This window comes from Cuculus canorus, chromosome 23, assembly GCF_017976375.1.
Source record: "Cuculus canorus isolate bCucCan1 chromosome 23, bCucCan1.pri, whole genome shotgun sequence".
NCBI lineage: Eukaryota > Metazoa > Chordata > Aves > Cuculiformes > Cuculidae > Cuculus > Cuculus canorus.
This window is the reverse complement of record NC_071423.1, coordinates 5,615,976-5,639,594: the sequence shown is the minus strand read 5'-3', so window position 1 is coordinate 5,639,594 and position 23,619 is coordinate 5,615,976. Positions and strand designations below refer to the sequence as shown.

General features: G+C 46.9%; 1 protein-coding gene across 9 annotated transcripts in view; it reads left to right on the top strand.

Moving 5' to 3' along the window:
• Positions 1-21,682, top strand: part of NCAM1 (neural cell adhesion molecule 1) — a 117,864-nt gene extending 96,182 nt beyond the window's left edge. For 3 of the 9 annotated variants that reach the window (XM_054086816.1, XM_054086815.1, XM_054086814.1), the window contains 6 exons: positions 5,864-5,988; positions 6,399-6,579; positions 15,524-15,731; positions 16,389-16,505; positions 18,080-18,862; positions 21,461-21,682. In XM_054086816.1, coding sequence (XP_053942791.1) covers positions 5,864-5,988; positions 6,399-6,579; positions 15,524-15,731; positions 16,389-16,505; positions 18,080-18,862; positions 21,461-21,581 — 1,535 coding nt within the window. In that variant the 3' untranslated portion in view covers positions 21,582-21,682. Of the gene's footprint in view, positions 1-5,863; positions 5,989-6,398; positions 6,580-9,878; positions 13,640-15,523; positions 15,732-16,388; positions 16,506-18,079; positions 18,863-21,460 lie in introns of those variants that run through there. The other 6 variants (XM_054086817.1, XM_054086821.1, XM_054086820.1 and 3 more) reach the window with 4 other exon arrangements.
• Positions 21,683-23,619: the final 1,937 nt, after the last annotated feature.

Genomic DNA, 23,619 nt, shown 5'->3' with positions numbered 1-23,619 from the left:
TTATTGGTGCTGGTGGCTTAGTGGGACTGGATAAGAAGTAATTTGAAAATGTAATGGCTCAGAGCAGCGTCCTCAGCCACCCTTAGATCACGCGCAGGAGCTAACAGAGTGGTTCTGGCTTCAGGAGCATCACGAGTTCCATCTGAAAGCCGAAGAATGCATCTCTGAGTTTACGGCGAGTATCCTGGCAGGGCAGGGCCATCATCGATAACGCTTCCTTCATGCAGGCGCTGTCCTGTATTCATGGCAAGGCAAAACATTGGCTTCTTCCTTTCGGAAAGATACAAACTCAGCTGCTGGAAAAGAAAGACCGTGAATTAAAGCTTCGATGGCCCCTGGGAGCTGCGCTGCAGTCCAGCAGAGTGCAGCAGTTGAGTAGCCTCAAAATGATTGTACTGCTTTCTAGAAAGACAAGAGCTGCAAGGCTGGAGCCAACTGGTCCCGGTGTCTCGTGTGTCACACAGGCCACCAAGATATTTCTGACCTAAAATCTGATATTAGGCAAACCAACGCAGCAGGAGTCTTTCCTGGGGTCATATTGTTTCTTGAGAAGCCAGCCATAAGGACTGGGGGAAGAATTGGGCAGATGAGTGCTGAAGAGCTTGGATCTCTTTTTTTTTTCCATGCAGCACTTTGTAGTTGTGAAGATAATGGAAGAAGAGTCAATGGAAAGAAAAAGTAAGTCCCTAGAGCCACAGAAGATGCAGAAGCAGACCCGGTTAGCTAAAATGCACTAAAGAAATTGAATGCTGTCTAATTCAGGGGTTGTCTTTTCTGGGCAGTGTCGCCTTTGGAAGAGCCTTCGTCTGCTGAATGGACTTCAGGAATACAGGACTTCATGAGCTCTCTTAAATTCAGCTCCAGAGTACGTTTACTCAAAAATACTTTAAAGTGTGCTAGAAGCAGGCAGTGTGCCATGCGCATCCATTGGCTTTTCTCATCCATAAAGCCCCTATTTGGGTGACTTTCCTTTGCTGAAGAGCATCCTAAGGCTGAAGTGTAAATCAGTGGAGATGGTCAAGTTCTAACCAAGTATGTAGCGTGGCCGAAACTTGTAAAACTTTTACTACTTTGAGCAAAACCTACCTCATTTCTCGAGAAAAGTAAAGGATAGAGGTGGAAGTTGAAGTTCCTTGTCTCCTGCCCTTCGGAGGGCTCCGCTTGCATTGACTGGTCCTCTTGCTGCTGGGCTGAATCAGGTGCCATTCAGCTCAGACACGATCACTCAGCATTGTCACAGCATGGATGGAGTGACAGCATAAGATCCTGCATCCCTCCTCCTGCAGCAGAGTGGGTTTTAAGCAGATGGGGGCGGGGGGTGAAATGATTAAATAGAGGGAAAGTGGCATGCTTGGAGCTGCCTGCTCTCAGTAAGCGAAGAAACAGCATCGAAAGGGAGGGGTTCTTTAAGGATTCCATGTTTTTGGGGTGGCTGAGGCGGATTTCTGCAATACGTCCAGTCAGTTTGGTGTAAATGGGAAATCCCCAGGCATGCAGCACACCCTTGTAATGCACTTTTGCTTTTCAGCCCCCATCCTGTAGAGAGGATGCATGTTCTGTGTGCATGAGTTTCTCCTCTAACCTCCTGATGACAACCTTTTCTCTTCAGCTACTGACACTTTGGCTCATTATAGGGATGCTGACTCTGCTGGACTAAACTTTTCCCACTAAACTTCTTCCTCTTTTGTTTGAAACTACACACTAACTCATTTTTAAGTTTACAGCCCTGTATCTGGATTCCATCTGCTGCTTGAGATAAATGAAACACCATGTGTTTATGGAGAGTCCTCTTCGGCAGGGCTTGCCCTGCTCTGCCTGTTGGGTCCAAGCCGTTAGGAGTGATCTGTGCTCTCCTGTTTCAAGGGAATGTTTCTCAGAGCGGATTTGCATTTAAATCATTGGGGAAGGAAGGAATCGGGAGCTAGAAACCAGGCAATTTGAAGTGAGGAGAAGTTTCAGCAGAGCGAGCAATTAATCACTGGAATGGCTGTGTATAAGGAGCAGCAGCATCTCCGATGTGTAAATCTATCAAGAATGAGCATCTTTCCAAAGGGTGCTCCTTCAGATTTTAGCCTTGGTGCTCAATCACTGGAATAAATTTCTAGCCTGTGTTAGATAAGAGGTCAGATTCTCCAAGTACCGCACTCCTTATCGCTTCAAGATCTCTTTACTTATTATTAATTATCTGCTGGGGTAAGGATGGGGAGGAGTACCAAGAAGCTGTTGGTGCTGCACTGCCCGGTTAGCAGTGAAGCCATTCATCATTTCCAGCAGTTAAGCATCATTGCTCGTAAAGGTTTCAGCAGTGTCCGGTGGCTCAGTGTCCGGCAAAATAAGTAGCCCTGAATGCCCTCTCTTGAGTTGTTACTGAGAGGTAGCTGCTTGTGTGAAAAAAATGATAGAACAAGACATTTGCCTCTGGTTTCAACTGATTATTGATTAACAGTTGGGACACAGTTATTGTAGTAACAGCTTCTTCAACTCGAGAGTCAAAATGAGTAACCTTTGGGGTGGTATTTTTCTTTTAGGGTTGAGGAAAGACAAAGATGTAATTGCTTGGTTAATCTAATATTTCCAGTCTGCCTCAGTGGGGTACTTGTGCTCCTCCAGAACTCGCTTGTTCCTGTTTCATTTTCAACATGCAGTGCATTGTCTGCACTAGGAATGCGTTCAGCATTCGTAATTCCAAGAGAAACAGGGGCTGGGAAGGGCTTTTCAAAGATGCAGCCTTGATTAGTTGGCAGTGAAGCTAAAATTCCTCCCTTTTGTCTATCCAGTCGATGGCAAATGTGATCATCAGCTGAACGTGAAATGCTGTGGTCCTGTGAGCGGCCCCTGAACCAGGGCAACTCCAGAGGAGGGGGTAACGCCTCTTGTAGCACAAGCAGGAAGATCTGTTCCTGTGTGCCCTCTGCTCCAAACTGCACGAGAGGTCCAGGCAAGAGCAGCTTCGTGGTCGCTTTGTGGAAAAACAAGGTCGCTTACCTTGTGTTCTCGATGGACCACCACCAATAAACCTGTCACAGGGTGGAACACAGTTCTCGAGGGTTCAGCTCGTCAGGTGGAAGTCCTGTGATGAGAACAGAGACAAGGGTTTGGAAAAGAAAATAACAACATGGGGAAAAAGGGAGCGTTCCCTCTTTATATCTATAAGAGAAGTTACGGTGTTGTGAAACCCAACTGTGTGTATCTCACATCAGAGCCCTGTGTATCCGTGGGCTGTAATTACCTTCGTGGAACAGCTGGGATGTCAGACAGAGCTTGCGTTGGCCTGCAGGGCTATAGAAGTAATCTTAAATTGCTGTTTTCAGTCTGGGTCTTGCAGCTTTCTCATTGATGTTTCACAAAAAGTGTGCTTGAATTCTGTCTTTGGAGGAGAAGGGGAGTAGGGAAGGGCTTCAAATTCCTTCTGACTATCAGCTTTGAAATGTATTGGATGATTGACCTTTCTCTGGCCGGTCAGAAACCCGTGTCCTCTCCAGTAGTATCTGAATACAAATCCAGGCAGAATGGATTTAGCATCAAGGATGGGTTTGGGGTTGAAAGAAGCTCCACTAAATTCCCGTGACTGATGTTATCTTTCAGAGTTGATGGTAATGTGAGACCAGTGTATTTATTTCACTTCCAGTATAGTGCAACACAGCGAAGGCATTTTCAAAAGTTTTATTCTAGGTAGCAGGTCAAGCTTTTAAAGTCACAAATGTTCCTTCAGTTCTCGTTTGATGATTACATTCAGGCTCTTATGTCGCAGATGTCACCCCTGTAGAGTTTTGCTGTTGTTCTCTTTGGGATACGCTCAGAATCAGCTCATATTTTCATTGTATTCCACCCCGCTGTGGTGTATCCAGGAGCATCTGCTCAGGAAAGCTCCTTCTCCACACCCCGGGCAGCGCTGCAGGACAGAGGGGCTTCAGCAGGACTGAGGTCACTTGGAGCTGGAAGGGTGAAGTATATGCTCGGTGTCAGCAAACCTCGGCAACCGTTGGAGGCTGCAAACATTCAAGAGGTGCATTTAGATTCCAAGTGCAGAGCAAAACACAGGATGTGCGTTGTCTGTTGTATTCTCTGTGTATAAATTCCTTGTGTTCAGCTCTAAATGAGCTGTTTTCCACTTGGATTAATAAATAGCAATACTTCCAAGACGCATAAAAGATACATAGCTGTGGTTAAATAGAGGCGTAGGACTTTTTTTTTTTTCTTTTTAGCCACTTTAATTGTTATATAAATTACCTGTTAGAATTAGGCCCCTGTAATGAGTCCTGCCAGCAGAGTGTAATTAATCTCAGGAGCTCGCTGGAATTGCCAACTGCAGCCAATTTGTTTGTTCCAACTTACAAATAATTGCAGTGTTGGTTTTGCTTAAATTACCCATAAAGAAATTGGGCGGAATAGCTTCCAGAGAGCGGCAGCTGAAATGGTCAAAAGTTATTAAGAAGCTTTTAAGCCCCAAATTCATAGTTTAAGCATTTAGACAGCATCGCAGAGCTGGTGCTGAAGGCGGCGGACAGTGCGGTAATAGGACCTTCAGCAAGATTTGTGATTAATTTTGTCCATTTAAAATTTTGGGGCATTTCAGGGCGGTAGAAAAACAGTTCTCGCTTCAGTCGCAGGTGAGCATTGGTATAGATGAACCTGAGCCTTTCTTGCCTTTACATAATATGGAGCAAAGGAAGCATCCAGGTACTGGCAGAAAGGCAGCAGGGTCTGAGCCACCTTGCGGTCTCCAGCTCTTCTGAAGGGAAGGATCAGGGCTCCGTTATCATTTAGGTTCTTCTGCCAATTCAGTATTTCCATTGTTAGGGACAGGGGGTTGATGGGTTTATTTTTCCCACAAAAACAAATAAATAGATAATAGCGCTTCTTGCAGAGAAAATACACAGGCCACGAGAGCCATTCCGAAACGATTGAACCCTGGGGTAAGAGGGAAGCAGGAGGAGGAGGCGAGTCTCGAGCAATTTGCTGCAGTGTAACATGTAATTGGACAATCTGTGGATTGCACTTTTGGTAGGAGAGGTGTTTTAGTAGAGTGCAAGAAGGGAAGGACTTGAGTTGGGATTGTGAAGCATTGTGTGCGCAGGTTAGGGAGGAACTGGCTAGAAAAGGCGGTCGTAGAGACATGGGGATGAAGGGTGCAGCTGGCCGTCGGCGAGCCCGGCAGAGGCAAAGGACACCATGCTTCCCTGCTGGTGTCAGCGCTGCAAATTGGGGAATGACAGCTTGTTCTTTTTGAAATGGCTGTTGCAGAAGCGTGGCGGGGTCTGGTTCTCTCCAGTCAGGGCAGTTGGTTGTCCCAGTGCAAGCGGGAGGAGAAGACGCCATTGTGTTCAGTACCGTTTCCTTCACACTCATTTGTGAGCAACCAGTGAGCCCTTGGTCCAGCGACTATAAAACCTACCCAGGATCCAGAGTACGAACACAGCTCTGTGTGACAAGTGCAATGTCCCTTTTCAGTGGTGCTCTTCACATCTACGTTTCACAGGAGCAGCCGCCCGTTTGCTGCATGTCCCATATTGACATTCTCCAGGTGTTTCACATCAAACAAATACAAGGAACCCGCTATTGCTCCGGGGTGGTTTGGGGGAAGGGTGGGTCTTCTTCACTTGGCCTCTGGCTCCGTCCTGTCACACACAAAAATGATAACTTAGGGTGGTGAAATCTAACCACCAAATGCAAGAAATCTTTGGGTTGTGTGGGTATTTGCACCCTGGACACGGTGTCCTGTGTGTCTGGGGCAGTGAGATTGGTACCCTGGCAGCTGAGCTTAATGAAGTGCTTTCCTGATTTTGATGAAAACTTGTTCCCTGACTATTTCTTTTGTTTTATTTTATTTTTACAATTAACCATAAATCTATCATTGTTTTAGGGGAACCCAGTGCACCCAAACTGGAAGGTCAGATGGGAGAAGATGGAAACTCCATTAAAGTGAACGTTATCAAGCAGGATGACGGTGGCTCCCCAATCAGACACTATCTGATCAAATACAAAGCTGTAAGTATGACTGAGGTTCAAACCTGATTTGTGTTTAGCCTCTTCTGTACTCTGGCGTCACTATATAGGCAGATAACTCTGAAGCCAAAGTCTTGTGGGTGGCCGGTACAGGAATATGTGCCAAGCAGGTATGGAATTGTGTAGGGTATGAAATGAAAGCAACGTATAAAGTCTTTGTTTCATTTTTTCCTTTAATTATGAAAGGTGATTTCTCCATGCTGTGAGCCATGTGGTAGTTATATACGCGTAGTGTTATTTGAGTTCATAGACAGCTGGTTTGCACCCCTGAATTAGGTGAGGAGCGTGTGTTTGTGTAAAAACCTCCCCACTTTTCCATTTGATAGTAAGGGACCCCAGTGATCTCAAAGCGAGCCACTAACGTTGTGCTATTTTCTCTTGCTGCTCTGCAGAAGCATTCCTCAGAATGGAAACCCGAGATCAGACTTCCATCCGGCAGCGACCACGTCATGCTTAAGGCTCTGGACTGGAATGCAGAGTATGAGGTTTATGTGATCGCTGAAAACCAGCAAGGGAAGTCCAAACCGGCTCATTATGCTTTCCGAACTTCTGCGCAGCCCACTGTCATCCCAGGTACCGCAGTCATGAGCTTTACCATTGTTTTCTGCTTCCAATTAATGCAACAGTGCTGCATCCTTTTAATGTGCCTCAGTAACCCTGACAACTTGCTTGCTTAAAGCCATTATCGCAATTGGTTACCCATCCAAAGCTTAGTTTTTGCCGTGTACATACCTGCGCTGTAGCCCACGTTACAGTATGTACAGCGTTAGCGGGACACTGTTAGGAATGCTGCGTTACAAATCCGTGTCTGACTGCTTACAGGGAATGTTGGCTTTTTGAATCGGGGTATTGGGATTGCCAGAGGAGAAAAGCAGTGAATAGAGAACACTTTCTGAAACCAAAAAGCAGGATTCCCATTTTAAACTGAAGCAAAAAAAGAGGGCTCAGATCTGCGGGTGATGCCTTTCACCGCACAGATTGCCCTTCCGAATCTGCTTTGGGCTTGCTTACTGCTCGCTTGTCCATCCAGCTCCGCTTTTGGAGAAATAAAAGCATAAGGAGTTTGGTAGCGGTTGGAAAGGAAAGGGGTTACAATCTTTCTCTGAAGGGTTTTCATTAAATGAAGCGGAGATCAAATTACAGTAGTTTTAAAACAGCGCTGGTTTAATGTTGGGTAGCGCATTAGAGAAAAGTAACTGCGTAGTGTTGGAGCGCTGCTGGAGACTCTTGTTCCAGACAGAATGGGCTTATTAGTGTGCTTAAAAAGTGAGGTAGCAGCACAAATGCTATGAAAAACAAGCAGACCTGCTTAGCTGAGGTGCTGGGAGTTTAGCAGTTGGCTGGAAGCTGTGGGAAGGACAGTTGGGATCGCTGTTCTGCACGGGCAGGAGTAGCACACCTTGGGAAAAGAAACCAAACCAAGCACCTCCTCAAGGATGAAATCGCTGGCTACCTGTAAGTTCAAGTTCTGATGGTTAAAGGCAGGTGGACCAACTTTAGGGCTGATGGGTCAGCAGAGGTCAGTCCTTGCTGCACGGGGTTAAGCCGTGATCGGTGCTGACAGTCCATGGTGAAGACGCGATTTGGTTTCATTCTTGCCTGCTATATCCTTAACTCAGTCTCGTGTTTTTCTTCAGAACAACCAGTGTGTTTTCGTCAGTCTTTCCCTTGCACTGAGAACTCAGTCCTTGTTCTGACCTCGCTGTGCCCACTCCCTCCCTGTCTGAAGGAAACAGCCGAGACCTTGTGCACTCTGCATGCTGAAACTCCCCTTGATAAAGGCAGAGCCCGTGGTTAAGCATACAAATGAGTGACTTAGTCGGCTGGGGCTTGAAAAGTGTGCCTGGAACGGAGGATGCAGATAGCGAGGAGGAGGGAAACGGCAAACTAGAAATTGGGATGTCTGTTTGACCAAGGCTGTAGTTTTGGTTGGAAGGACCCTCAGTAACTCATTAAGCTGCTTACTCTCTGATTCTCATTTTCAACAGCTCTAATACTTACTGCCCTCACATATTTGAAGGACAACTGTGACTGATGTGGCAGGGGAAAGGGAGGGTAATTTGGCAAAGAGTGCCCTGAGGTCAGTTCAGAGCTGAGCGACCGAGTGCTGTGGGCTGGGAGCAGCCGCCAGCGTCTCCCCTGCACTGTGATGTATCTCCCCAGGGAGAGTTCCAAGTCCTCATGAGTCATTTTGTTCCTCCGCACTCCGTTGTGTGCAACCATTGCTGCTTTCCTGTGCTGATATTCTCTTTTAGCCTTGCTTATATGCCCAATAGGACAACAAAGCTACCTGGGACAGCTGGAATGTCTCCCACAGGCTTATTGCCAAGTTTTGAAGATGCTTTTGCCTTTGGGATATGCGATGTCCATGGCAGTGAGAGGAGCAGTGAGCCCAGATGCTGCTGAGCCCTTTGAATCCAACAGTAAAATGAGCAGGGACCTCCTAAAAATAAGGGACAAAGTCCAGTTTGTTATCCCGGGTGTAACTTCTTTGGCCACTGAAATTATTCCTCGCATAGTCTGGTGTGAAGAGTAGGAGGAATGGGGATTTTAGGCTGCCACCTGAATATTGCACTTAGAAATGTCAGAAGGACTTTGAAAAGCAGCTGTTTCGGAGAGCAGGATTGACCCACAGAGGGATGTGGTGGCTGCCAGAGAGGACACGCTCTGGTTTGGGGGCACCTAGAGCCCCGCGCGGTGGGGTGATCGCTGCTGGCTGTGCGGGGTTTGTGACTATGTTTCTCTAGGGGTTGTTTTTCCATTTCATAGAGGACTTCAGTTTCTCTTCAGCCTCCCGAGGTGTTTCCAGACCCTGTGGTTCCCTGAGCTGGTCCCCAAACTAGGAGCATTGGGGAGGGTGTTTCCAGAGGGCAGGCTGGATTGCTGGCCTCGTTGGGCTGAAGGCGAGAATGCCAGACTGCAGCAGGGAAGGGGAAATGTCTATCGCTTTCCTTTAGCATCCTTTGTCATTTCATGACATTTAAGCTTTTACGTTTTCATTCAAAATGATCTGCATCGGAGACATCAGAGCCAGTGCCTTTAACACAGAACCGCTTTGCTTGGCACTCAGAGCTAGGAGTTTCCTGCGGATAAAATATGTATTTATTATGTCGAGTCCTTTGTTACCATCACTGCACAGAGTCCTTGAAGAGGTTGGAAGGATAAGGGTGTTATTTTCAGTAATAATAATAGTAATAATTGCATTAGAGTAGTTTGCCGGCAGCTGGAAGGCGGAACAGAAAAGTCAGTCCTGTGCTCTTGAGACCATCTTGCTTCTCTGAGGTTTCAGTCACGGCGATCCGAGCGCTTGGTACCTCAGGCTTTGGCGAAGGGCTTGGACAGGCAGGTGGATTGTCTGCTGCCCAAAAGCGTTTCTTGTTTTTTCATGTGTAAAAGGCAGCGTTGTCCTTTCAAATACCAGATAACCGTTTTCTTGTGTTCCTGGCTAAGCCTTCCGTTCCATCATTTTTAATCTCATTTGCTTGCGAACCCCGTAACCCCTGACTTGGACCCTGCTCTGCGGCTTTGGACATTGCTGAGCTTCCGACCCGGCCCTGTTGTCACTGTGAATGTGCTAATGCTCCTCTTTAACCTTTAGCCATTTTAATTTATGAAATTAAATAAACCTTTGATTCTTATGTTTTCTATATTTATGACCTAATTTTTTTTATCTATTTTTCTCTCTTTTTCTCTCTTTCTTTCTTTTTCTTCCTCGTCCTTTCTTCCCTCTCCCTCCTTCCCCTTCCTATGTCTGTCGTCATACATGTCACCTTGGATCTCACGGGGAAACATCCACGCTTGCCACATGCACCAAATTTGTTTTTAAACAACCATATTTTCCCCTCCTGGGAACCATTGTCTGGCACCTGCAGCGACCTTGGGAAGTCCATCAACGTCGTCCTCCTTTGTTTCATTGCTTCTCTCTGCAGTGACTCTGCTTTTGCTCTGTTAGAAACTTAAAATAAAGCAATATTTGCTTGAAAAGGCCTGGGTCCCACCGGGTGCGCGAGCAGATAATTTTGCTTCAGAGGATGATGGCAGTTCAGAAAAAAAAAAAAAGAAAACAAAACAAAAGCCGCAGAACGTTTAAAAAATGTTTAATTTGAAAGAGTCAGTATTTTGTAACAAGAAAAAAAAAAAAGGTTTAAGCCAAGTTTTTTCTCTTTAACATTTTTTTTGTTACTTGTAATGAATTTGCCCTTTTTAATGGATGTAAAGAAAGATTTTTTTTTTTGTTGTGTTTGCTTGCTGTTTTTCATCACAGGAAGGTACGATACTGAAAGTCTCTTACAATAGTGCTTTTTACTGATTTTTCTGCACATCTGGTGCCGATCACCACTGCATTGTGCAAAAGGATTCGAAAGCCCCATCCACAAACCCACAGACTCTAAAAAGAGTAAGAAGATTTGTCAGAGAGAGAATCCTACCGGTTGCGCAGATGTCTCTGTGGGCTTTTGTATGTGGGTTCAAATTTATGGCCATTAGGTGGTTTTCCTGATGTGGTCCGAATATAAACATCTTGTGGGAATCACACTGGAGAGATTGATTTCTGTCTTCTTTAGGCGGTTGAATCCTTGTGGCTTCCCCTGGCGCGCAGTCACGTATCTCACGACCAGTGCTGGAGCCGGGACACAAAGAGCCCATGAGCCTATGGATTTGCCATGGGTGGTTGTCTAACAAGTTCTGATTTTCCGCTGCTGTGTTACCAACTTCATAGAGAGATCCCCTTTCTTGCCATTTTAACAGAAAAGATTAGCTTGGATCAAGTTCCCTGACCAGCTGAATAATTATGATTACTGATCCTTAATGATACTCATCGTTAACTGTGCATGTGACGCTACCAGACAGGATTAACCCATGGTGTAAATCGGTGCAATATAATGCATCTTTGTTACCAACTTCTGTGTATTGCATTTCATTCAACAAATTTCAGTTGACTTTTTTCTTTTCTCTTGTCCTTACTTAAAAAAAAAATCACCAAAAATCCAACCCAACACAAACCAAACCCCTTTGTGCTCCTTGGGAATTGTCTTTGTGATGGGAAATCCATTTGGCTGTGATGCTCTTCTAAAGATGGGTCTGTCTCTCCCTTGCGGTCTCTCCGAGGGGCATGGGGTCACCAGGGATGAAGCTGTTGACAGTGGCTGAGCTGTCGGTACCGAATGTCTCCAATTGGGTTTCTGGAATGGGATTTATCTTTCTAAGAAAGTTCTAATAGGGACAAGCAAAAAAACTTGCCATCAGTCTTGTCTAACTGTGCGGTTTATGCTCTGCACACGAGTCTCTGCTGCGCTTCTTCAGCCCTTGTTCATGATGATTTGTGAGCTGCTTTTCTGTCCAAACTATAAATGAAGGCATTTTGCAGCTGCTGCTGACAAAAGCATTGTGGATTTCCTTTAAAAACCCCTCACTCCTGGTATTTACACTGTAGAGCAACAGAAAAGCTTTGCAAAATGGATACAGAAAAAAAAGCAATGCAGCACAAGCAGCCTCCAAGTTCACGGTGTCTTTAAGGATTCCTGTATCATTATCCCTTATTTCTCATCTCTGGAAGATCTGGAATGTCAATTCATGTCGGGAATTAAAATTTATAAAACCAGAACTCGCAGAAGAGATTTGAAAGTTACTGAAAATTACAGGGGTTTCCTGCTAAGCCTAGAAAAAAACATTGCAGGCAATTACCTTGGCCCAGATTCATGGTCTGAAACGTAAGATCTGAGAATAGCACAAGAACGAGGGCATTCTCTGCAGATTTGCCCTTATTCTCCCTGTCTCCGTGCTCTTCTTCCTGGCAGCCTTTCCTATCGTAGCTCCCTGGAGCAGAGCAGGGAGGGTAATGGTTTGGAAGAGGGGAGAAACGCAGAGGGGAGACACGTACCCGTTCAGTAGCTCTCCTTGGGGTGCTCGGAGAGAAGAGTTGGTTGGTAGAGTCGTAAGCAGAAACTGGAGCGGTAGCACTTGGGTTTTAGAACCTTGTGGAGTGGGTTCCGAATGTCAGGGCTGTTTTCCTGCCAGGCTTCAGCAGTTCTCATGTCCTGCAGCGCATCATGCTGGAGTTCCCTGGCGGCACAGTCGCTCCATGTGACTCGATGCTCCTTGTGGATCACTCCCTGTGGCTGCAGGACCGCAGCAGTCGGGGTTAGAGCCGTCTCCATGCTGATCAAACCAAATGAAATTCCAAGGAAACTCAGAGTGGTTTTGCGGTTGCTTTGTATATAGGAGCCCGCCTCGTGCAGCGTTATAAATAGTTTGTGCCCTTGCTTCCTAAATATCAAAGACGGGGCCCTGCGAGGGAGTGGGAGGGCAGCGGGACACACCTTGGCCACAAAGTGGTGGTTGCGTTGGCTTCAGCAGATCATGCGCAGTTGTGGTGGCTGAGGCTTTACTGGGGTCACAGAGAAAACCAGTGGCGAAACAGAGAATTGATGCTAGGTTTGAACATCTTGATCCGTTGTGTTAGTCGTAAAACCACCTTTTCTTTGTTGTGTTCGCTCTTTTCCAACCTTTCATGTGTGAAAAGCCTTGTGGGTTATCTGATGGTACTCCTGGGGTTTGGGCAGGTTTTGTAAAACCTGGGATACTTGCAACACCTTCCAGATTTCTGTCTGTGAACATGTAGATTTTTGTTGGCGTTACGTTTGTAAAAGTGCTGTCAGTGCCTCACGAGGAGCCGCTGGAAGCTACGTAAAAGCAGACTGTAGGCAGGCTGTCACTCAGATCACAGAGTCATCACTGGGCCTTTGAGGAGAGAGACTTTCTCCAGTGTCCCCATCACAGGCAGCAGGATCGGTCGTGTCGTGGGGCTGGTGCTTGCTGGAGGGTGCAGAGCAGAGCGTCTGCAGTCCGTCTGGACCCTAGCGCTCGCCGAGGGCTATCGGAGAATCCATGCTCTGCTTCCCAGGCACAAGTCCCAAACTGCACAGGCATCCATACGCCAGCACGGGAGAACCTGCTATTGGCATTTAAAGTGGGATGGGAAATGTTGCTTGCAACAGGAACCATCTTTCTTCCATTACTGCTTTCTGTTACCAGTCCTGAACAGAGGGAGGTGAGTATTCAGACAGGCTTTTTCTGCACTACTCCTAACTAATCTGCATAACAAACCTGTTTAGAAAGTAAAGCAGACTTCTTCTCAACCAAATTTGGTGGAGAAATATAAGACATTCTGCTCTTGTTTGGGGATTTCTGTTAAAATTTCATGTGTTATTCCTAGCTGAAGCTCAGCCACCTTCTGTTTCCAACTTTTGAACCTTGTTGTACCTTTGCTCAAATAAAGTGCCTGTATTGTATGAACTATTCTGCTGTGTGGAGGGCTACAATGACCTATTTCATCTCTGCACATTTCTTCTTTGAGGTTACGTTGAGATTCCCAAGTAGTTTTTAATTTTTCTGCCACCACTGCGAGATCTCCCCAAATCATCGTCTTCCTCAGCAGCGTTTGTGAACACCTTTTCCCCCTCAGTCGTACATAGGCCAAAGACAGAGGTGTTCTAACATTTCCAGCTCCTTGCATCCCTGTTTTCCCACATCCCAGAAGGGAAGTGGTACGAGGCTGGCTCAGCATCCCATGGGAATGCCTGAGCCTTTCCATCTCCAGTGGCACAGCAACCTGACTCCTGCTCTTCTAGCCTGTGGAAAAATTCCATCTGTCCCAGGACAAAATACGGTGTCTCTCTCCATCTCTGGTGACCGAGACAAGGTATATTTTGGAGGCCTGACAAGGAACTGATATCCCGTGATCCTGTCTTTGATGCTTTCATTAGTGCACCTTTACCAGCCTGCCAAGGAGCTCATTCCCAGAAGGATTTGGTGGGTGAGAAGTTTAACACATCTTTAGCTTTTTCTCCAGGAGCTGCTGTGAACCAGAACATGTTAATTTCTATTAAATAATCCACACAAGAATCCTGAATACATTAGAAAAGGGAAAGTACGTGACCTCCTCACTCCATGCATGCATCAGAGTGTGATTAATACTTTTAATTATGGAACTAGCTGGAGGGTGCTGGGGTCTGGTCTGTGGCAGAAATGTTCTGCTGAGCATTTAATGGACTTGTGAAGCAAGTGTGGGAGTTTGGTGCCTCAGAGGGACTTTAGATGTAGTCAATGCAGAAAGAAACCTTCCTGTTTAGAGTCTGGATTCCTATCAGGGTCACAAAATGAAACCGTACTTTTCTGCCTTGTGCTAAGGATGTTCTGTCTCCTATTCTTAAGTAATGAAATGTGTGGCAGAGAGTTTTTGGCTCTCTGTGAGTCCTGGAAATGATCTCTCCACCAGACAGAGTAGTTTGTGTTCAAGGTGTGATAGCAAGAGAGGAAGCAGCTTTCAAGGCTGTGCCTGTTGGGTTTGTGGTCGTCAAAGGGTTTTGACGGGATTAACTGATGTGTTTATGCACTCCCGTTTCTAAGACAGCACTCGCTGTTTCACAAGCAGGTAGAAAGATAAGGACAAGGCCCTGCATTTTCCAGACCTCCATCCCCACCTCACACCCACTGTCCATTTGCTGGAAAAGGAAAGGTATCTGCATCCAGAGGGAGTGGTGCAGGGGAGTGGGAACCTGCAGAGTTCCAGCTGTGTCGATGCTACAGCAGGAGAGGTTTCTGTAGGCTGCTTTCCAATGGAATTATAGAGTCATTAAGGTCGGAAGAGACTTCTAAACTCATCCAGTCCAACCATCAACCCAACGCTACCGTGCCTGCTAAACCATGTCTGAAGTGAATCCTATGAATTCTATAGTATTCTGTGATTAATAATAGGAAAAACAGGGTTGGTGAATGAGTCAGTGGAAGGGTAAGTCTGTTAACAGGTGACGTTGAAAGACAACGTAGCGATATTCACTAAAAAGTGGCTGACACAATTAAGATAAATCACAAAGGGAAAAAATCTGACCCTCTGACAGAGAAAGAACAGGCTAGAGGGTTTGATTTGCTTTGTGTTTTCAAACTGGTTGATTCTGATGAACTAAATTTCGTCCTAGAGCACAGCAAGAAGTGACCGATTTACTCTCGTATCCATTAACGGTGGTCTGAGGGAACACGTGTTTTATGGGTTGCTATTCAAAAGCAGATGAAAACAAACACATGACGTACACTGAAAAGGAGGAAGGAAAGAATCATTGACTGCCCAGTTTAACTCAGTTATATGGAGTTTAGCATCATGTAATCAGAGATGACAGTCTGTAATCATCAGAGGGGGCAAAAAAGAGCACACATGGATTTTGACTATATCTATGGATTTATCAAGATCTGATTTAATTTCCTTATTTGGCTACTGAATGGACCCCTGGGCAGGGGTGGGAAAACCCCCATTAGGTCCAAGTAAATCTGTGTTTCCAGGCAGATTGTTCTGCACACCTCTAGGACAGAGAACTGGGTATCGCACGAGGCTGCTAGGGAGAGGGTGCGCTGTCAGTAAACTTCACATGCTTACAATCCAAGCGTAACCAAATTTGAACTGCAACTAGCCCAAACTCCCCTTTAAATTCAACACCTTCTTTTCTTCTCTTTCTGGTCTCTAAAGCCAGCACTAGCCCTACGTCAGGCCTTGGGACTGCTGCCATCGTCGGCATCCTCATCGTTGTCTTTGTGCTGCTCCTGGTGGCTGTGGATGTCACCTGCTACTTCCTGAACAAGTGTGGTCTGCTGATGTGCATCGCTGTCAACCTGTGCGGCAAATCCGGCCCGGGAGCCAAGGGCAAAGACATGGAGGAGGGCAAAGCCGCCTTCTCGTAAGTACTGTCATCACCTCCTGTTGATCAGTGTGTCCTCTCAGCAACTCCAGATAAGAAACTGTTGTAGGGAGTTCTGGGTTCTTGATGAGAGGGTCCAGAAAAGATTTGGGACCATGCTGGTTCTGTTTTATATTTTCAAGAAGGGATTTCTTCAGCTCTTTCTCTGGTTTTGTCCTATTCCTGTTAGTAGCCATCATCACAGGCATCATCGTGGTCATGTGTTCTGTAGGGAATAACTGGAAGGGAGGGTGACAAGAAGTATCATGGACTTCATTTAAAGCAGTGTGACCAGCAGATCGAGGGAGGGGATTTTGAGCTGAGTGAGGGGAGACTGAGATGAGATCGTAGGGAGAAATGTTTTGCTGTGAGGGTGGGGAGGCCTTGGAACAGGTTGGCCAGAGCAGTGGTGGCTGCCCCATCCCTGGAGGGGTTCCAGGCCAGGTTGGATGGGGCTTGGAGCCCCTGATCCAGTGGGAGGTGTCCCTGCCCATGGCAGGGGTGGGACTGGATGGGCTTTAAGGTCCCTTCTGCCCTAAACCGTTCTGTGAGTAATCTGCTGTTTCTGTCACTCCCTGTTGACATTCCCAGCATGCCTTTGCAGGAGGGCACCTAGTGTGAATGTGAACCAAACTCCATGCAATTTTCTTGTTACAGGAAAGACGAGTCCAAGGAGCCTATCGTGGAGGTGCGGACGGAAGAGGAGCGGACCCCCAACCACGATGGGGGAAAACACACAGAGCCCAATGAGACCACACCGCTGACGGAGCCAGAGTATGTTGGTGTTAGTCTTAGCACAGGGTCACTGCATTGCCCTCAGTTGCCTTAATCCCTGACCTCTCATGCCCATGTCATAGGGCAGGAAGAGAGAAAGAAAGGTAACATCTCCATACTCCATTTGTGACATACCAGTGAGGAAATGCCTCCTCTCTTCCCCGAGAGTCAGTGACTCCCATTTCCAGCACTGGAAAGGGAGTAAAGCAGTGTTTCTGAAAGGCCTGTCTCTGCCAGTCCTGTCCGGTGTGCAGATGAGGCACATGTCCAGACTCACTGCGAAGGATCCAGAGCAAAAGCAGCTCCCAGCAAGCACCAACTCCTGCTGGAGCTCTGTCCTGGAGGAGTGCTTGAACACCCCATGGTGAGGGCAGTCCTCTCCACTGATAGCAGCAGAGTAGCCATGCTCCGGATGTTGGGGCAGGCAGGGCTCATCTGAGCAGCCCTCTCACAGAATCCTGGTGAGCTTTGTGGTGAGCTTTGTTTATATTAGAGAACTCGTTTGGGGCCTGAGGCTGTGAGTCCACGTTGGCTGGGATCGGCAAGGCTTAAGTATTGCCCACTGAGTACATTAAGTTCTTTCCTAAACTGTTGCAGTTGTACTGTCCTCTAAGTACTTCTCTGTAGCTTCTGGAGTAATAATAGGAGAAATTCATTTTAGGAAGGTGCTGAAATGTGTTTATGTTGTCCTGATTTTCTCAGCTAGTCTTACAGGAGTTTTAACTTGGTTATCTTCCTTTATGAAGGTTTTCTCTCGGTCAATAAGCCTGAGATGTGTTCTCAGGCACACCAGTTTCTCATGGAACAAACCATTTGTCTTTCCAGCCTCACATCCATGTACTTGCGAAGATATCCAATGCTACCTCATGGCTGCTAAAGTGTAGTTATGCTGTCAGACATTGTCCTAAAGCAAACCTTATTCCAGCTAACACAGCAGGCTGGAATCTGCTCAGAGGGGCAGAAAGCATCCCCTCAAAGCTGCGTGTCTGGTCGTGTGCGTACGTAGATGTATGCGTTACATGTGTGTGAAAAAAAGGATGATATTCACTGTGGTTTGGTGAAGGCCTTAGACTTGCAGGCAAAAGGATGAGGCCAAGGTGAGGGGCTGGATTTGGGGGTCCTGCGCGGGGACCTTGTAGCGTGGTGACGGACAGCTCAGTGCTGCAAGCTCAGGGAATTGGTAGAAAGCTTCCTGGTGAGGTTAGGTAGAAGAGGCTGAGAGGAAAGGAAGTTGTGCCAAAAGAGAAGAGTCTCTGCAAGGTGACAGGGTTAGGTTTGGCCACAACTTGAACCAAAATCTGCGTGAGCTGGCTGTTCCTGAAGGACGTGTCCTCTTTGCTCTTTTTCTCTTCCTAGTTACTCTTCATTCATCCCAGCCCTTTGCACGTTTGCCCTCTGAAAGGTTTCTGCTGCTCCTCTGAATCCCTCTCCATGTTCTGTGTGTGTAACCATGTGCCATGCTGCCTCTGTGCCATTCGCCTGCCTTCTCACTCTCACGCTCTGCTCCCCTTCCCCCTCCTGTCGTTTACGGGCTTCATTGTCTCTATTTCTCTTCTACTCCTGTCCTCTCGCAGGCACCACGCCGATACCGCAGCTACCGTTGAGGACATGCTGCCTTCTGTAACCACGGGCACCACTAACTCTGACACTATCACTGAAACCTTTGCCACTGCTCAGAACAGCCCCACCAGCGAGACCACTACACTGACCTCCAGTATTGCCCTGCCGGCCGTGGCCGTTCCTGACTCAAACTCCATGTCACCTGGCCAGGCTACTCCAGCCAAAGGGGCGGCCACCTCAGTCTCTTCACCCTCCTCCTCCTCCACCCCCAAAGTGGCTCCCCTTGTTGATCTCAGCGATACCCCAAGCTCTACTCCAGCTGCTAACAATCTGTCTTCAAGTGTCCTGTCCAACCAAGGTGCGGTGCTCAGCCCCAGCGCTGTCGCTAACGTGGCCGAGACCTCCAAAGCGGCAGCCGGTAACAAGCCAGCCGCCCCAAGCCCTGCAAACCTCACTAGCCCTCCAGCTCCATCGGAGCCCAAGCAGGAGGTCTCAAGCACCAAGAGCCCTGAAAAGGAAGCTGTGCAGCCCAGCACGGTGAAGAGCCCAACAGAGACAACCCAGAACCCAAGCAATGTGAAGAGCGAGGCTGCTTCAGGCAGCACCGCAAAACCCTCCCAGAATGAGGACTTTAAAATGGACGAAGGGACCTTCAAGACACCAGACATTGACCTTGCAAAGGATGTTTTTGCAGCTCTTGGCACTACTACTCCTGCCAGTGTGACTAGCGGGCAAGCTCGTGAGCTTGCTTCTTCCACTGCAGACAGCTCTGTACCTGCTGCACCGGCAAAGACCGAGTATGGCTGCCTTTAATCTTCTGTTGGTGTGTGCTGTGTCTCTTGTGCACTGGTGCTTGTGCTGTGTTCTTGTTGGGTGTTCTCTTAACTAATCTCATTCTTTCCTTAGCCAACTAACTCACCGGTGAACCAACTAAACAGGGCTTGGCTTTAAAGGTTCAGGAGGAAAGCAGGAATAGGCTGTGCCAGGGAAGCTGAGAAATGACAAACCTGGGAATTCATCATAAATGTGTTATTCTTCAGACTTTTATGCAGTGTAGATGTGGCACTTGGGGACGTGGTTTAGCAGGCACGGTGGGTTTGGGCTGGTGGTTGGACTGGATGAGCTTAGAGGTCTTTTTGAACCCTGATGATTCGATGATTCTAGGTTATTCTTTTGTGAAAGAGATCAGACGCAGTTCAGTTCAATGCAGAGGAGGTGCTGGCCTTGGAGGTGCTGAGTTCCTGCAGTGCAATGAGCACAGCCACCCAAAATCAGATTCCTTGCACGTCAGAGGAGCCCTTCAGAACTTATTTCAGCATAAGGCAGGGCAGAAACTAGTGCAGGTGAAACTGTAAAAGCGTGGTGCCTCTGGATTTGTCCCAGAGCTGGCAAAAGGATAAGAGATCTATATGATATAACTGGCAATGGGATGCTGAGAGAAGGGGACTGGTCTCAGCACAGCCAGATCAGGATAACTTGGCAGCGTGCTCTTCTGGTCTGTAGGGAGGAGTCTCCATCCACTCTACCTCTTGGCGCAGCTGATCTATTCGGAGAGCATCAGTGTGCTCCTAGGCAGGACAGCCCTAGGGAGCCTTTGGAACCTTACACCATCCAGACAGGATCCGCTTTCCTCAGCTGAGATGAGTCTGCATCTTGTGTTGGGCAGGAGACAGTGAAAACAGCACAAAGTCCTCGCGTGGGTAACTGGGGGAGAGCAAATGCTGGACAAGGACACTCTTCTCTGTGTGTTGGGATGGCAGTTGTCGACGGAGGCGTGAGCACAGAAGCCTGGAAAGTGCTGATTGAAAATAGATCAGCCGCTCCTGAGGGGACATGGTCCCTGGAGGTGATGAAGGTCCCCATTCCTTTTGGTTTCCTACTTGGACACCATGTGTTGATAGCGACAGGATGAATCAGGAGTATTTTGTCTTTCCTGCTTGAGCAGAGTCTGTGCTTTAGCACTAGGAAGAGTCCTGAAAAGGCAGCTCAGATTTGGGGTGGGAGCAGCTCCCAGACCCAAAAGACTGAGTTCCTACTGCATCTTTAATTTTTGCAAAGGGAATTGTGTTGAGGACAAGGAGGTCTGTGCTGTGAGCTAGATGGCTGCCAGGAACCCAACTAGCTGTTCCAGGGCTAGGTTTACAGGCTGTCTTCCAGATGCGAGTGAGAACCCATGCTGTTTCACTGCATGGTTCGAGTGCCTTTACATCTGGCTCTGGTCTCCCTACTTCCATGCAGTGCTCCTTTCCTCTCTTAAGGCAGGAGAAATTCCTGTTCTACAGCACTGCCTTGTGCCCCACACACCTATGGAGCGTCCTGCCCTTCCTGGAAAGCCTGGGTGACCCAGCAGGCACACGAGTGCTGGAGCGAACCAGGCAGCTGGGATGGGTGCAGCTGAGCTGCTCCCAAGCAGCGAAATCCACATTCACTGCAGCTGACGGCACCTACGGTCACTGCCCTGGGTGCTACGGAGCGACAAACAGAACAGGGATTGTGATCTGGTACTGAAGGGAGGCAGGAAACGGTTTGCCCACGGGAAAGAAACACTTCAGCTGAATTAATGCTACTTGGTCTGTGCTGTTTAAATGAATTCTCAGGGTGGCAAATGCAGAGCCATGTTCTTTCCGCCGATCCAGCCGTGTTCTTCTGCCTGTGCTGCTCGTTTCCTTCCCTTCAGGCAAATCAGTATCTCAGCCTTAGGCTGAGATGCATCTCGCTTGCTCATCAGGGTGGATTGAGATTGCAGGCCTCTCAGATGAACTAATGGACTGAAACAGGCACCTCAGGGAGGCCACCAGGCAGGCTGGGTGGCACTTGCCATGACTGTGAAGAGAACGTTGGACACGCAGGAACAGGCTTTCCTGATTCTGTGAAGTGCCCCAGATAGGTTGATGGCCTCTGAAGGCATTGACTTCTCTTAAACCCGTGAATGTGCGTTTGGTGACATTTGCTGCTTCTGTTTTCCCTTCCTGCAGCACACTGGGACGTTCGGTAGGGAAAAGGATTCTCTGTTAAATGGCAGTCTGTTTTAATGAGACATCGGGTGACATAAACAAGTGATGCTAAAAGCAAATGCCTTTGCAACTGTCAGAGCTTCCCCTTCTTTGTTCCCACCAAGACACACCTTATGCCTCTGCTGCAGCCCCAGACCTCATCCGCTGGGTTGTAACTCAGGGCAGGAGAATCCAGAAAGATTCCGCTGTAGCCAGGTGGCGCTGGGGCAGGGTTGAGCTCGATTTCACTTATTTCTGCATCTGGAAACACTCGCTTTGCTATGGCTGGGCGATCTGTGTGCTTGTTTCCAGACAGACATTCTTCCCTTATCCCTGATTCAGCAGCTGACGCTCTGTGATTCCCTGTCTCTAAACTATACCGTTTTGATGGTTCTTCTTCAGGAAAACCCCAGCAGAAGACAAATCGGAAGCGCAAGTGACAGAAACGAAGAGCCCTCCAGCAGAAGTCAAGACGGTCCCCAACGAAGCCACACAAACAAATGAAAACGAGAGCAAAGCATGATCAGCGCCAGGCGAAAATAATTGACAGAACAACTTCACCCGAGCATTTACAACGCAGACCACCACACGCATCTCATTCCTCCAGTGTCTGTTGCCTTTTTTTAACAAACAAAACAGAAAATGCATAAAGGGGGGAGGGGGGAATCTTTTTCTTTTCTTTTTTTTTTCTCTTTTCTTTTGTTTTTTTTTTTTGTTTTTAAAGATTTCTAGAAAGGTTCTATTTGTTGTGCACTTGCTTTTAAAAAGTAATACCTTTAAAAAACAGGGTTAAACCCGTAACCAAATCAGGGCTTGGCTGACCCTGTGTGTATTCAACTCAGCAGAATTGCAAATACCATTTCCAACGTGGTTGGGAAGCTCAAGTCAACCAGTCCTAGATTAAAAAAAAAAACAAAAAAAAAACACAAAAAAACCCAATAAAAAGACAAAAAAAAAAAAGAAGCCCCTGTTCTTGCCTGTGTTAGTAGAGCAGATGCGACCCCTGTGCCGCTCGGCACGGCTGGCGCTTAATGAACAAAATCCACAATTTATTTTTATACTTTTCAGTCGAGTTTGAAATATGTAAAGCCTCATAAATAAGTTATAATTTTCTGTTCACCTTGTATTTGTTCAGTATGCAAAGCGTCCTGAGCTCTTTGTGACTGAATTGTGTTCTCCACGTTAGGCATTTATTTGGGTTTTAAGATGATCTTTTTCTTAGGAAGAATGCCAAAATTGCAGCTCCGGGGATGTATTTCAATTTGCAGTATTCAGACTCCACATTTCTTTAAATTTTATGTTAATTTTTTGCCAAGTTTTGTTCTTTCCAGTGTTTACAATTGACAGATATTTTTTTTTAACTTTTGTTGTGTTTAATGTCTGTGTAAAATAGCTGCCTTTTTCTTTTTTTAAGTAAATACAGTCGATAGAACTAGGGTAGCAGCATGCTTGCTTTGCAAAGGGAGACATTTTCAAACATGGATGTTTACAGTAGTTGTTTCCCCTTTTTTTTTTAATTATTGTTATTATTATTATTATTATTATTATTATTTCTTACTGGAGTAAGAAGAAGAGTAATGCAGGGGTTTGGTTTGGGTTTTTTCGGGGTGGGTGGGGGTATTCGGACCACTTGTCTCCAAGCAAGGTCTTTATCCAGCAATCCACATAAACACACGCTTAACTTGGAACAAGGGAGCTGCTGGTGAAAGTCCTTCTATACTTAAATTTAGGAAGAGTTTAAGTCCCTTGCTGGACCTGGGCCTGACTGCATAAGAGAAATATCATCTCTGCATTTTTAGGACATTCTCCCCTTTTCCTTCACGGAACCCTCCCAGAGCTTTGAGAAGCAGAAGGGAGATTGTACAGTTAGGGCTGGTCTGGTCTCATCTCAGATGTTTGACTGTATCAATTCCTCCTTAGTACAGTAGTAAATATTTCTTTTGACCCCAGAAATCTGATTTAAAAGCAAAGACTTTTTGCGCAAGGGTGCAAGACCCCTCCTGCAAAGCTGGCTCCATCAGCAGTTGGACTAGATGATTGTTGTAGGTCCTTTCCAACTGAACTGCTCTGTTCTAGTCTGTCCTTTCTACTCAGTTCTGCTCTGTTCCAGTCCGTTTGTTCTTTTCTATTCTAACTGTACTCTACTCTGTTCATTCTATTCTACTCTGCTCTGTTCTACTCCGTTCGTTCTATTCTGTTGGTTCTACTCTATTCCATCCATTCTACTCTGTTCTAACTCTGCTCTGTTCTCTTCTACTCTAGTCCGTTCTACTCCATTTGTTCTACTCTACCACATCACGCGTATCGAGTGCTCCGTGTACACCCTGCAGAACCAAACCCATGAAATCAAGAGCAAGTGCTGGGAAATCGAGGCCGAGCCCCACATTGATTTTTCTTGTCTCGGCATCGTGTCTTTACCAGCTGGGAACAAGGGCTGCTGTAGCGCATGTATTATCATTATGGAGGGGAAGGTTATCATCGGGAGCCACGGAGTAACAGATTTCTGGGCGAGAAGAAAGGAGGCTTGAGCAGAAGGAAGGCAGAAGTAGAAAGAGGAAGAC